General features: G+C 42.5%; 1 protein-coding gene across 5 annotated transcripts in view; it reads left to right on the top strand.

Annotated features, from left to right (window-relative positions):
• The first annotated feature begins 1,793 nt into the window (after positions 1-1,793).
• LOC148540522 (uncharacterized) overlaps positions 1,794-14,154 on the top strand; it is a 48,178-nt gene continuing 35,817 nt past the window's right edge. For 2 of the 5 annotated variants that reach the window (XM_088446815.1, XM_088446822.1), the window contains exons 1-3: positions 1,794-1,898; positions 4,489-5,163; positions 8,011-8,070. In XM_088446815.1, coding sequence (XP_088302941.1) covers positions 1,809-1,898; positions 4,489-5,163; positions 8,011-8,070 — 825 coding nt within the window. In that variant the 5' untranslated portion in view covers positions 1,794-1,808. Of the gene's footprint in view, positions 1,899-2,263; positions 2,470-2,513; positions 2,604-4,488; positions 5,164-8,010; positions 8,071-14,154 lie in introns of those variants that run through there. The other 3 variants (XM_088446831.1, XM_088446840.1, XM_088446846.1) reach the window with 3 other exon arrangements.

Genomic DNA, 14,154 nt, shown 5'->3' on the forward strand with positions numbered 1-14,154 from the left:
ATCCCCATGGTCTAGATTTACAAAGCAGTGGCTGGTTTCTTTGCTGGTTTGACCTGGAAATTTAAAGCGGCAATAATGTTATCCGCAAAAACTGACGCATTTAGGGCAGTATTCAATTTGGCTGCGAAAATCCGTTATCGGCGATGACGTCATTTTCGCCTATTTCAATTATCCCCGTATTCAATTGCAAAGACTTTTCGCCAGTGCGAAAACCCTGTTAAAAAACAGGGATAACTTTTCACCATGTTTTACATGGCGAAAAAAAGTGCAGATTTGGGGTTTAGGGGTGCAGGCTTTAAAAAAAACAAAAAAAAAAAACCTGCACCCCTGGGAATGTCCCCTAAAAAGATCTGTCAAAAAAAGTTTTGAAAAAAATCGGGACACCCCCAAAAAATAAATAAAGTTTAATTTTGGGGTGAAAAAATGGGGGACAAACTTCTAAAGTACCAAAATTAATTCCAGAGGGGTTCCCAAGTATACGGCAGGTGTTTTCTTCATTGCAGCTAGTAGCGGCAGGTGCATTTTTGAAGAATTTTTTAAAATTATTTTAGGGACTTAAAAATATTTTTGCGTGCATTTTCATGTACCCTAAATTTGATGGCCATAGTTTTTTTTTTTTCCTAAAAAAAAAATCCTAAATGCTCTTCATCACAGGCGCATTTATGCACTTGCCATGGATATTTAAAATCCTGACTGCCCTTCAGCAGCTAAAACAGGGATACCTATAGTAATCCCCCATGTCTGGACATCTTTAGGGGGTCCCAGGAAAATTTCCTGAAAATGGCAATTTTTTTTTGCGGTACAGTCCTTTCCGCCGACTCCCGTTTTCGCTGATTCCTAATTGAGTACGGAAATAAAGCGGGCACGCGCCCGATACTTTATCCCCGTCAAACCTCCAAGGTGGAGCGAAAAGTCCAGCCCAGACTTTTTGCTCCTGATTGGATACCCCCTTAGAGTTTAACATCAAGAAGGGGTGAAAATGTGTTCGGCACTGAAAGGTACTATTCACTTGGGCAGCAGGTTTTCATAACTGCTGTCTCTGCACTCCCACATTGATATGTTGTCATGATTAATCCCTTATATTGCATTCCAAATTGCTGCAGAATTTCCTCTTAGTTGGGAGGGAGGAGAGAAACAAGAATATTGACAAATAGGACCTCATGGCATGATAGAGATTTTAGTGCATTAAAGTACAATGCGTAGTGCCCTGGGTTGTATGCTTAAATGTTCTAAAGCAAAAGGTCTCTCGAAATAAATGTAGGCAATATACGATTAGTACAGATAAATGTCACCCTCCCGCATCACATCTACTTCGACCTAGATAAATGGGTGGGACAGGGGCATGATTATTGTGGAATTACTAACTCTGTGTGGTGCTGAAATTTGTTGCATTGTGTTATGGAGAGTGGGGTAAAAATGTTGCAATTTGCCCTGATCCACCAGCCACAGTGGCCTAGTGGTGACCATTGATAAGTTAAACCATCGTTAATGGAGGAGCTATCAGACAGAAATCATCGATGGATTGTTTTGCACAGTCTGCATTCACTCAAAACGCATTTTATTACCCTACAACTTCATCCCTTCCACCAGGTACAAAATGAGCTGCTCCTGGACTTCTCACCTAGTTTATGATTGCAGTCACCTGTGTTGAACCACCCTTCTCAGCAATTAACTAGTGTAGGTGACTGCAATCATACATTATGTGGGAAGTCCAGGAGCTGAGCATTGTGTACCGGTTGGAGGGTCTGCATTTTTGTTTCTACTTCTAGCTCAGCCATCGATATTACAACATCGGTGGCTGGCCATCTATGATGAAACCACTCTCCATATCAGACTCTGACTATCGATGGTTATGGTCAATGGAGAACCCTAGAGTGGCCAGCTGCATCTCCCCACAGGTAACTCTCCTGGAGAGGATTGGTTAAAAAAAAGTAGGGCAGATGTTGCTATGAAATTGCACACGATGAACAGGATAACTGGTCGGCTATGTGGTTTTTACATCTTTTTCTAGTTTGGTGGTCAAACTTCAATTCATATCCTACAATACCTAATACAAATTGCTTTAGAAATTCAATTAAAATTAGGGAGGAGTGGAAACATGTTTAGAATATTAGAAAACAGTGAAATACTGCATATATTTAATGAATACGACAATTAAAGCATCTATTTCCTTCATGTGCCAGTGCTTATGTATTCAGCATCTTAAAATTGCCGCTGATGATGAAAGTGGAAGCCAGGGAACAGTATAGTCAGTCCCTGTAGATAGAGGGTACGTGAGATAAACGGAACTAACGATCACCGGATGCGGTACACGGAGGAAGCTTATTGAGAGGGACAAGGTCGAGCAGGGGGACGGAGTTGTTAGTGGAACCGGAACGTAAGGTCGAGCAGTGGGTGTACAGAGCTGTCAGGGGTTTCCTAGTCTGAAGACTGAAGAGCGTGATCATATAAGGAGTACAGTGTATAGAAGTGTGTGCTGTTACTGTATGCTATATCCCGCCTGCTGACACCCGCTCCTGTATCTGTCAGCTATTAAACTCAGCTGGTTATACTGGACTTGTTTACAAGATGTGATTATAGAAATCAAACGAGACTGAATTTGGGTAGAGAAAGCAGATTTAATAATCTGACATAAAAAGGGAAAACAAGTCTGTATTAGTTATTATGGACTCGAGCTTCCATATGTATAGTATTGAACTGTGTGTGTATATAGAGCGATATACAGTACTTGCCACATCATCCCATTAATTCAGGACATATTCATTACACAGGTTCGGAGGTTGGCTGACTTCAAGGCTCCATTTCACCCGGCTTTAATCAGCCACATATGTCCCAAATTAAAGGGATGATATGGAAAACATAAATATGTGTATTTGTATTATTTAATTCCTGACTTCCTTATTTGTTGTAGTAATATTTATGGAAATTCTAAGACATTTAGTTTGTGTAGAAATTACACAAAGTGTAAGCATATATGTATAGATGAGGTTGTTTTTTTTTTATTTAAAATGTTCAATCCATTGTGAATTGATATCACTGCATCTGGTTTCTAATTCTATGTTCAGTTATCAGTCTGCCTATACATCAGTTATAAATTTATTTCTTTAATGTGTCAATTTGGTAGATTCAGTTAAGCACAGAACGGGTTCCATCGTCTTCCACACATTAACTGACAGTGGCTGATTTTGCTCACAGCCTATGGAGGAGTGAGCAGAATCAGGCTACCATAATAAGTATGAAACCGGTCAATTCAATTAGGTGCCAGCATGGAATGTGCCATGGAAATGGCATGGCAGCACAGACTCAGCAACTCGCCACAGAATCGCAGATTATTGTACACCGCTCTATGGAGCTGCCAACAAAAATCAGCAAGTCCAGTCTAACGTATGTGCACACTTGCTAGGCGAGCTGACTCACCCTATTTGAATTGACCGCCATGTATTTATATGTATTCAGACAACAGAGGGACTATACTAGCATTTTGTTCTGTTAAATGAAAACGATTGAATTGACCGCATAGAAAAATCTGGATACTCGCATAAAGAAAAGCCGGATTTACACATACACTGATTTTGCTGTACTAAATATGTAAAAAAAAAAAAAAAAACAGATCCTCACTAAATTCAGACAGACATACCCTAAAGAAGCTGGACCCACACTATATTCAAACAAAATCAACCTGTTCAACACTAAATGCACAGACACCCCTGGACCCACACAACATTCAGTGACAAAGGAATCGCTTGCGTCTGGCTGCTATGTGTGAAAGGGGGGTTGGAACACTGCATCCTTCTAGCCTTGTCCTGTGCTGCTTGCAGTGTCAATGAGACAGCCGTTGACACAGTCTATCCCTGTGCCCTCAACTCACAGATGCACCCACACAATGAGTCTTTGTTAGTGTGCCGTGACACAGCGACAGTGGGTCAGTCTACTACTGTGGGAATGTGGTAATTGGATGACCAGCCCCATGGAGAGGGGATGGGGGCAGCGTATTGGTATTATGTAGATCTATTTTTATGTGCATACAATCTTTTTCTTTTTATGTGGATCAGGGATTTTTTTCTATATATTTAATATGGATCCGACTTACCCCCACACCCATAGATTTGCACAGACTGATGTGTTGGATTGTCTTTTGCTTCACCTTACCATCTATCATAACTGATCTCATATAGCATAATAGCCAGCTCTATAAGTGCTAGGTACCCCCAATATTCTACCACGTTTGTTGGCTATATTTATGCACGCCATTTTCCTGTCATTTGTGTAGGTAACTTGAGCACCCCTAATCATTTTAAAGCGTTGACTCCTATGTCAGATAGGTAATAAATACATTAGAATCTCACCATTTTCGATATTATAATTATGTATCTGGTATTGGAGATTTCCATATGAATAGTATAACATGGAATTTTATGCAAGTAAATCAATGCCGATTTCAGTCTTGTATGATTCATGTTAGTACATCAGACTTCTGTTTGTTTCTAGGATACAATGGCTGAATGTGAAGTACAAACTGCAGAAGTGCCTTCTCTTCTAAAAGAGGATGCTGCTCAGAAACCAGATACGACACAGCAGAAGCAACCACCACGCTTGTGCAGATTTTTCTCCCAGGGCCGCTATTGCCAGTTTGGACGGAGATGTCGATTTCTACACCAACGATTAGATGTCAGTGCTCTTGAGAAAAATATTAAGCCAGCATTACTGTGTTCAACTGCTGAGCAAAGTGGTGCAGCAGACATGCCTATGGGTGCAGCAGAAATGCCTGTGGCTCATGGCAACTCTCAAGTCCAATACAAAAACCGCACTGAGACGTCAAACAGGCAGTATCGAAACAGAAGGCCATGTCGTTACTTTGCGTCTGGATACTGTTCCATGGAGGGAAACTGCAGATTTTGGCATCCAGAGAAGCACCTGCCAGTGCACGATGACCACTCTGGAAACAAGAAACCGTCTGTTAAAAATAAGGTGGAGCGACCGGTAGCTGTTCCAGAAGAGATCCGAGCTGCAAATCTCACTCCAGAAATGGCAGCACAGCTTAGAGCCACAGAAATATCCCAGCTACTGAAGAGGTTTCCCAAGGATAAAGTGATCATTCAAGAGAGAGAGGATGGAAAGGTTACCTATTATAGGATAACTGTGGAGCCTACAGATCCAGACTGGGTTAGTTATGGGGCCAGTTTCAAAGAAGTAGTACACTGGGGCATTGTTGTCACCTGTCACCTATTCAATTCACTTTACTAAACACATAAAAAGTCCAATAACAGGATAAATTAAAGTCAATTGTGTAGTTTGCACCATTAGAACATACACATGAAAGCGACCGTCTGAAGAGGGCATTCATTGTCATACTTTTGTGTGTGAATAATCCCTTCAGCAAAGCTTTTGCCAAATAATTTAAAATTCATCATCCCAAATTTAAATTAAAAAGCCTTTAATAGCTGTAAACTGCTTGCTTAGAATCCAGTGTTTTCTCCAGAAAATTTAGCTGGGTGGCACCAAGAAGTAGCCTGATGGGGGCCTTTGCAATAATGAAATGTTGAAATACTGACATTTTATATTGATTTAAACTAGAGATGCACATTTTATGTATTGTCTTCTCTTTTTAGAGGCCCAGTTGTCTGAAGCTTTTTCATAATCAAAGTCTGCAAGATTTGGTCCCTCTAGTGAAATCGGCATCAGATTATTGTGCCCTGCTTCATGCGATTGCTTAAACAGGTTTTAATTAAGGGTAACAGCTGGATTAATGCAGAAATAATTTTTTAACAGCACCAAGATACTGCACAACACAGATGGACATAAATAGGTAGACCTACCAGATGGCAGTGCTGCCAAGATAATGCACAATTGCTTTTCTCCTACATCCAGTAGGGGGCACTGGAGTTACACTGGGGTATAGATGAGTAACGAGTGGAGCCTGGCACTTGAAGTTGGCTCCTCCCCCTCTATACCTCACGGTCCTCACTTTAGATTAAGTGAGGGAGGGAGCCGGGTGCTTTACAGGGCTGTCTCCAGCCTTTTTACTTGAGATATATATATATATATATATATATATATATATATATATATATATATATACACATATATATACACACACACACACACACACACACAGCTGGTAAAATAAGTATTGAACACGTGTGTAATGGGGCTATTGTAATGAAATTTTCACCAAATGTCAGCAACAACCCATGCAATCTGCACATGCAAAGAAATCAAACCATAGATGTCCATAACTTAACATGTGTAATAATGTGACATGACACAGGGAAAAAGTATTGAACACGCTTACTGAAATGTATTTAATACTTCATACAAAAGCCTTTGTTGGTAGTGACCGCTTTAAGATACCTCCTGTAGGAAGAAACTAGTCGCATGCATTGCTCAGGTGTGATTTTGGCCCATTCTTCCGCACACAGTCATCAAATCTTGAAGGTTCCGTGGGCCTCTTCTATGAACTATGATCTTTAGTTCTTTCCATATATTTCCAATTGGATTCAAGTCAGCTAATTGGCTGGGCCATTCTAGCAGCTTTATTTTCTTTCTCTGAAACCAATTGAGAGTGTCCTTGGCTGTGTGTTTGGGATCATTGTCTTGCTGAAATGTCCACCCTCGTTTCATCTTCAGCATCCTGGTAGATGGCAGCAGATTTTTATCTTGAATGTCTTGGTACATTTTTCCATTCATCCTTCCTTCAACAACATGAAGTATACCAGTACCGTATGCTGAAAAACAGCCTCACACCATGATGTTCCCACCTCCAAACTTCACTGTTGGTATGGTGTTTTTGGGGTTATGTGCAGTGCCATTTATCCTCTTTCTGGTGATGTCTTGTTTGGCCCGAAGCTGGACAAGGTAATTTCCCTGGACACAGGAGGCAAAAGTACCTTTTTGCCTTCAAACTTTGTGGCTCCGCCTCTGCCATATTTGGGACCGTCCGTTTTTTTTTGGGGTTCCTTCCCAATTTCGTGCCAGAACCAGGGGTGCCTCTTCTGCAGCTAGATGTGGTAAGTCCAGCCCTGTCCGTTGTCCAGACTCCAAGCTCGCAGACAAACCGGCAGCACGACGGTCTCCTGTCCCACCTGGGGGCTCCCATGGTGGTTACTCGTCTGTTTTGTTTCAAAGACGTTTGCTTCAAGACTTGTTGGGGTAGGCAATAAGTGGCCCTCCAGCTGTTGTTGAACTACAAATCCCAGCATGCCTTGCAACAGTTTTAGCATGGCCAAATAGCAAAACAGTGGCAGGGCATAATGGGATGTAGTTCTGTAACGGCAGGTGGCCGCTTATTACCCAACCCTAGCCTAGATAATACATTGACTGTGGGGAATGATAATATTTATTTTTATATCTGAACATAATGTTGCCAATCAAAGGATTACATGATAATGTAAAACAATATCTGTCTCACTGTACAAATCTATGATAATTAATTGGGGTTTTTTTTAACCATAACTCCACTAAGCAGTTCAAGGCATAGTAACCAATCAGATTCTACTTAACATTTAACTAGCACCTTCTAGAAGATAATAGCTAGCATCTGATTGGTTGCTATGGGCAACATCTCCACTTCTAAAAACTCTCACTTTAGTAAATATACCCCATAGAGTCAATTGTTTGATCATGTTTTGGGGGAATTTTTTTTGTGATCCCTCATGTCATTTATCTGTTTTAATAAACAGGTAGCAAGAAATGAGTGATCATCTGGTTTATTGTAGTAGTCTTTATTTTATGTACATCTCCTTTACTAGACTCTTGGAGATGTTTCTGAAATCTTTTTCACTTATTCTTTACTTAAAAAAACAAAATATAAAAACAATTGAGTCACTAGTATAATATACATGAAACAAAATCTGAGAGTATGGACTTACCTGTGTAGAATTGGAGCTATATCGCTCCATCATAAACCTATCCCCATGTCACTACGGAGATCTTATTTATCACCTGTATCCATCATCCCAACCACTAATCCCCAGGATCATAAACTCATCTGTTTATTTATCTCTCCCTCAGCCTTTTGACCTAAAAGAGATGGAGATCTTGCTGGAGTTCCCAGAGGATTATCCCTTGCAGGTATTTATTTCACAAAACTAATTTTTTGTAGCTCTAATTACATACAATTGAACCTTTAACCTGTTCAGCATTTTCATAAAGATAACATGTTCCTGACTTGTCATTTATCACTTCATTCCCCAGTGGTACAGGCTCCTTAGTCCTTTAATTCTCTTATAGGTTGCAGACTGCTATGTCCCTATGAGTTGGGAGATCTGAACATATTGCAGATTTTAATTATTATGCATTGTGAGGGGTTTAAAGGTTTACAAGTTGATATGTTGGTTTTCTTTTTTTCCCCCAAGCATTATGAATTCTCTTATCTTAGAAAGCAGTCATTCTCTTCTATCTCGCTCTTTCATCTTCCTCGTTCAGAGAACTGGGATCATTCTAACAACTTTGTTCAGTGCAATTAATTCCACCGCCCTTTCCTCCCTGCTTTTTTTTTACAAGATTACGTTCAGGAGATTAAAGCTGTCCCCACACTGTCTCCCAAAGAGGATTTAATAAGATCTTTGTTGGCTTTGAGATGACGTTCAATGTATTTTCATCATTTCATGTGTCTCTGCAACCCTTTTTGTTGAATTATAAAAAATGTGTGATTGACAGCAGACCGCTTTGGTAACATCATCTATTAGCCCCTCTTTGGAGACCAGCTCAATAACTTTTATTCCCGTCCTCCCTGACATTTAGTAATTTATAATGTTTACATATGTGACCCCTGCAAGATAATTAAACACAGCATATTGTTTATATTTGCAGTCTTTAAAGACCTGCTCCACCAATAGCTCTGTCTCCATAAAGCAAGGAATAAATACATTATTTCTCTGTCATCCATAGGGAACACAGACTTGATACTGGGTATAGGAGACTGAGCTGGAATCTGGGCATCAAATAGTTAAGTATCTCTTCCCAGAAGCCCAGGTTTCCTCTCCCCTATACCCAGACCAGAGGACCAATTTACTTTTGGTGCCTGCAAGGAGGGGAATTGCTTTCAGGAGCTCATTTTGAGATTCCTTTAATTTTGTTTCGTTTTCTGTTTTTGAGCAGGCAGTGAGTCGGCGTCCTATTGGACATCCTCACCACTGTGTTTCTGTGTGCCTGTAGTAAGTGCCTTTATTTTTTTTCTCTGTATCTTTTTTTTATTTTTCTACTGATAATGTTTACAATAAGGGCCTAATTCAGAGCCGCTCGCAAGCGTCTTGATGTTTTGGCACTGCGCAAGCACCGCATCCGGCATGCGCGGGCCCCGACGAGCAACTGAGCTTCAGTCGCTGCGGTGCTCGCTACAAGACAGGGCGGCTGTCGATGGTGAGTGACAGCTCACCCCCTGTCGTAGGGGGGGGGGTGGCTGCACAAACGCAGGCGTTCCCTTAGGAACGCCTGGCGTTTGTGGGAGGACCTACTGACATCACTAGTGATGTCGGTAGTGGACTTCCTGATCTATTAGAGCTGGGAGTCCACTCGGGCTTGCGGAAACTGAGACCCTACCCCAGGGTCTCATCGGAAGTCCGATGGTCGCGATAATCGCGACGGTCTTCAGCCCACTCGCACAAGCTGTGGGTGGACACCCACAGCTTTGCGAGCGGCCTGGAGAAAAGAAACAAAAAACGCCCACAGACCCTGCGAGCTGCCTGCGGCAGCGAGCGGGTCTGAATCAGGGCCTAAGTGAATACCAATCTGTCTATTGGCATTCACAGGTTTTTATCACTTTCTACTGCTAGTCTTCCTGCAGAAGTGTGCCAGGCTGCTTTTGTTATTCTTACTCAAGCTGGTTCACAGCCTGTGACTCTGGAACCACCGTGGATGCAGTCCTTCACTCAATCAGTACAGAGTCTGCCGCAAGTGTCAACATCTTTTAAACAGATGCTAGACATGGAGCGCCCATACAAGCGTAGACCTGCTAGTTGGGCCAGCTCTACAGTCTCAGTCTCAGGTTATGACTCAAACTCAGAAGGTGTCTTTGAATCACAAGGTTAATGACTTCGTTACTTCAGATGTTGAGACCCTGATCAAGGTAGTTAAGTTTGCACTTTCCATCAAGGACTCTGACCAGACAGCTAAATCAGATACCCTGGTATTTAAGCATCAGAAGAAGATGGCTCCTGAGTTCCCTTCTTCTGTGCAACTGGAGGATCTCTTACGGAGGCCTGGGCTCATTATAACCAGTGCTTTGAAGTCTCTAAATGCATTGCTGCCTTTTACCGTTACCTACTGCGGATAGAGCCAAATGGGAGTCGGCCCTCCCAGTAGACGCCCACATCACCCGGTCAGTCAAATCCACTACCCTTCCTATTCCTAACACAGCCTCCCTTAATGATCCGTCAGCGTTTTTCTGTAATGCAGGAGCTATTGCATACCCAGCCCTTGCGTCCGCTTAGGGAGGTCAAGGTCATCGGACACTGGGCAGATTCCCTTGAATAAGGCCTCCGTTCCGGTGTCCACAGATCGCAGTTGTTGTCTATAGTAGACAATATCCCGGAAGCAAATTCCTATCTAGGCGAGGCTACCACTGACATGGGCATTGTAACCTCTAAGCTGTCCAGCTTCTGCTATAGCAGCCAGGAGAGCCCACTGGCTTCATACCTGGCGAGCCAATGCAGATTCTAAAAGGGCCCTGGAAGCTCTCTTTTTTTCGGGGGGAGTTTCTTTTTGGTCCACATTTGGACAAGATTGTGGCTACGGTTGCCATGTCCAAGTTGGCTTTCCTTCCCTCTGCGGCAGCCCCTAGGTCCTGAATGTCTAATTTTCAATCCTTACGTCCGCAAGGTAAGGGTAAGGGTCCAGCCTTTCTCCAGGTTCCACAGTTCTTCCTCTAAAGACTCCAAATCCAGTGAAACAAACCTGGTCCACCAGATGTCGTCCTGCTAAGCCAACTGACAAGCCTGCCCCATGACAGGGCGGACCTCCACCTGGGGAACTCCAGCGTGGGAGGCCAACTCCTGCTTTTCTCAGTCACCAGAGTTAGAGGAGTGGCTTCTCAGGGCTACGCCCTCGACTTTCTTGATCGTCCTCCAACCCAATTTTTTTCTACCGGCCTTACAGTGTATCAAGGAAAGACAGAGGCACTGCGGGAGTCCAATCGGTCGCTTCTGGCCTCCAATGTCATTGTCCCCATACCCCGGTTTCAGAGGGGCATGGGCTGCTATGACGATCTTTTCCTAGTTCAGAAGCTGGACACTTTCTTTTGGCCCATCCTCGACCTGCAATTGCTCAACAGGTGCCTTCGGGTTCCCAAGTTCCACATGGAGTCTCTACGCTCCATCATTCTGGATCTGGAATCAGGGGACCTAATGGCCTCTCTGGATATCCAGTATGCCTATTTACATGTTCCCACCAGAGTCAGTCACGATTGCTTCCTCAGGTTTGTGGTTTGGGAGGAATACTTCCAGTTTCAAGCTTTACATTTGGACTTTGCATGGCTCCGTGTGTTTTCACCAAAGTCATGGTGGTACATCTCCGACGCAAGGGGGTCAGACTTCTGCCCTATCTGAACTACCTCCTTCTCCTGGACCAGTCACCAGATGTGCTACAGGAATACATTTGTCTCACGATAGACCTACTCCAGGCTCACGGGTAGATTATCATTTGGCGAAAATCCACCTTGAATCCTTCTCAGGAAATGCTCCATATGGGAGCCTTGCTGGATTCCAGGTTCAGGCGAGTATTCCTTGCCTTGGACAAGCTTTGGTCCTTACAGACCAAAATTCTAACACTTTTGGGTCAGTGTTGAAACTGTCACAGCTGGAGAGCTTTTATTCTCTGTGAGAAGCCCTTCAGAACTACAGCCTTATAGGTATCCTCAACACTGCCCGTTCTATACACTTTTAACAGAAGTACTTGTTTACCTGTATTAAATGTCTTTCCACAATGCCTTTCCACATTTTCTCTTCATGGAAAAATCAAGGGGTCCACTTCCAAAGGACACTACTTTGGCCTTTGGGGGAGGACAGTAAATGGGAAACACAGGTTTGGTCAGCTAAGCATCCAACTGCCAAATAGTCCACATAATAGACAAATTTGCCCGCCCACATACTTATGAGTTTGGAACCTATCTACTATTTATTTTTTTTTGGACGGTGGTTCAGTTCAGTTTTTTTGGTGAAAGGAATCATTCCAGTCCCAGGAGAGCAGAATGGCTTGGATTTTTGATTTTACTTAAGTATTTGCCCAGAAACCATATGTATTGGTCTACTCTGAAGTTGTATGACACCTAGCTTTGTGTAGACAGAATCAAGATGGATTTAGACCCATCTCGTCTTTTCAGCCTGGCTACTATTTCGAGGGTGTTCATGAAGATCAGGGCAAATGAGGTCCAGGTGGATGATTTGTCATTCCCTATCTAGACGATATGCTGATGCAAGACAGGGTTCCCAACCTTACCTCGGGCTCAGGTGCACTTTTGCCTCTCTAGGTTGGATCCATAATTTCATAGAATCCAACTTAACCTGTTCCCAATGGAACTTTCCAGTACTACTGCCAGAGTATGAGATTGATTGATTGATCTTTTATTTCTTTCTCTAGTAAATTCTCATTCTCTCAAAGACATTTTTTCATTTAGTAAGCAGGTTTAGGGAAGATGGTCTTGGCTTTTGAGGTGGTGCAGTTTGCATAGTTCCACTCCAGTGAGTTCTGCCATGATCTTGTATATAAACAAATCACAATTCTCTGAACAACCAGTTTCTCAGACATTGGAGCCTCAGTGTTGGCCTCTGTCTCAGTCACCTTTTCACCATTAGTGACATTGGAAGCCAGTATTTGTGGCTGGGGTGTCTGTTACATCTTATTCTCAGGAGGAGTCAAAGCTCCTGATTATATGTGCTGAAACTGATAGTATTCAAAGTTCTAGTCAGAGGGTACCATCTCTCGCGGTAACATACCCCAGTCATCAGGGTGGCACCAAGAGCTCACTTGTCATAAGACAAATCCTCAAAAAGCATTGGGTGTAATGGAATGTTCTGGCTATGACAGCTGTTTTTTATTCCAGGGCTTGAAAACCATGAAGCAGATTTTATAATCAGACATGTCCTATACCTTGAGAAATGTACCCCCTTTACCCAGAAGTCTAAAGTGAAGAGATGGAGTCAACCAAATGTCAACATGACGGCATCTCTGTTGAGTCAGAGTGTGCTTTTGTGCTATAACAAGGGATCAAGAGGTCTTCTTAGATTCCATATTGGTTCCTTGAAACTTCCATATGCTTTACCTGTTTCCTCTGGCAGCAATGCTTCCATGGGTTATCCTAGTTTCTGGTCAAAAATATCATAGTATACTGATATTCTGTAAGACCACTTAAATTGGGACCTTTTCATTACCAAGGTTTAGTGCGGCCTGTTTTAACTGTATGTCTGTTAAAGCCATGATTTGTAATTCTAAAGGTTTGTTTGACATAGTGGCTGAAACTTGCTTAAAGTCCTAAAACCGGCTACAGATTTGTGTCCTGGCGTGTAAAAATGGGTTTCATGCCTCTTCCTCTTCAATTGCTATTTTTGCAGGAGTATCTAAATAGAGGTGTGAGACTTACTTCCCAGAAGGTTGTGGCCCCCTCTAAGCTCCCTGAGGTTTCTGTCTCTGGTTTCTTTAAAAGAAAACTGACACTTTTACAGGATTTTTGTTTGTTTGTACAGGGAGGTTATGCAGGTACAACCATATTTTCCGCATTTCCCATTATCTAACCCTTGGATTTGGTTAACTTAGAGGACATGGAAGACCATCTTCTTTTTAGCTTTGTATACAGCTAGGAGATTTTTGCAGGTCTTCATATCTCCTCCAATGTAAAGACAGGACTTTTCTTTGGACTAAACCTTCCAGTCTAGCGTGGTGTCCAAACTATGTAAATCAGGACAGTGGGATTTTGACTTTAAACTGTGGTGGGTCTCTGGAATAATAGGATTACCTTCACACAGTGTGGCATGGAACCTCAGCTGAGCATCTTTGTCGGGTGACCACCTGATCTTCTGTCCACATGTTTTCTGAGGTGGCAGCTTTGGAATTGCCCCAGGGCCTCCAGTGTCCACAAATGGCATGAAAGTAAAATAGGATTTTTATACTTAAGTTAAATGCTTTTCTCTGTCTCCATAGGGAGCCACTAAGTGTCCATCCTTT

The sequence above is a fragment of the Taudactylus pleione genome, unplaced genomic scaffold, assembly GCF_031769625.1.
Source record: "Taudactylus pleione unplaced genomic scaffold, aTauple2 ptg000019l, whole genome shotgun sequence".
In the NCBI taxonomy this organism is placed as follows: Eukaryota; Metazoa; Chordata; class Amphibia; order Anura; family Myobatrachidae; genus Taudactylus; species Taudactylus pleione.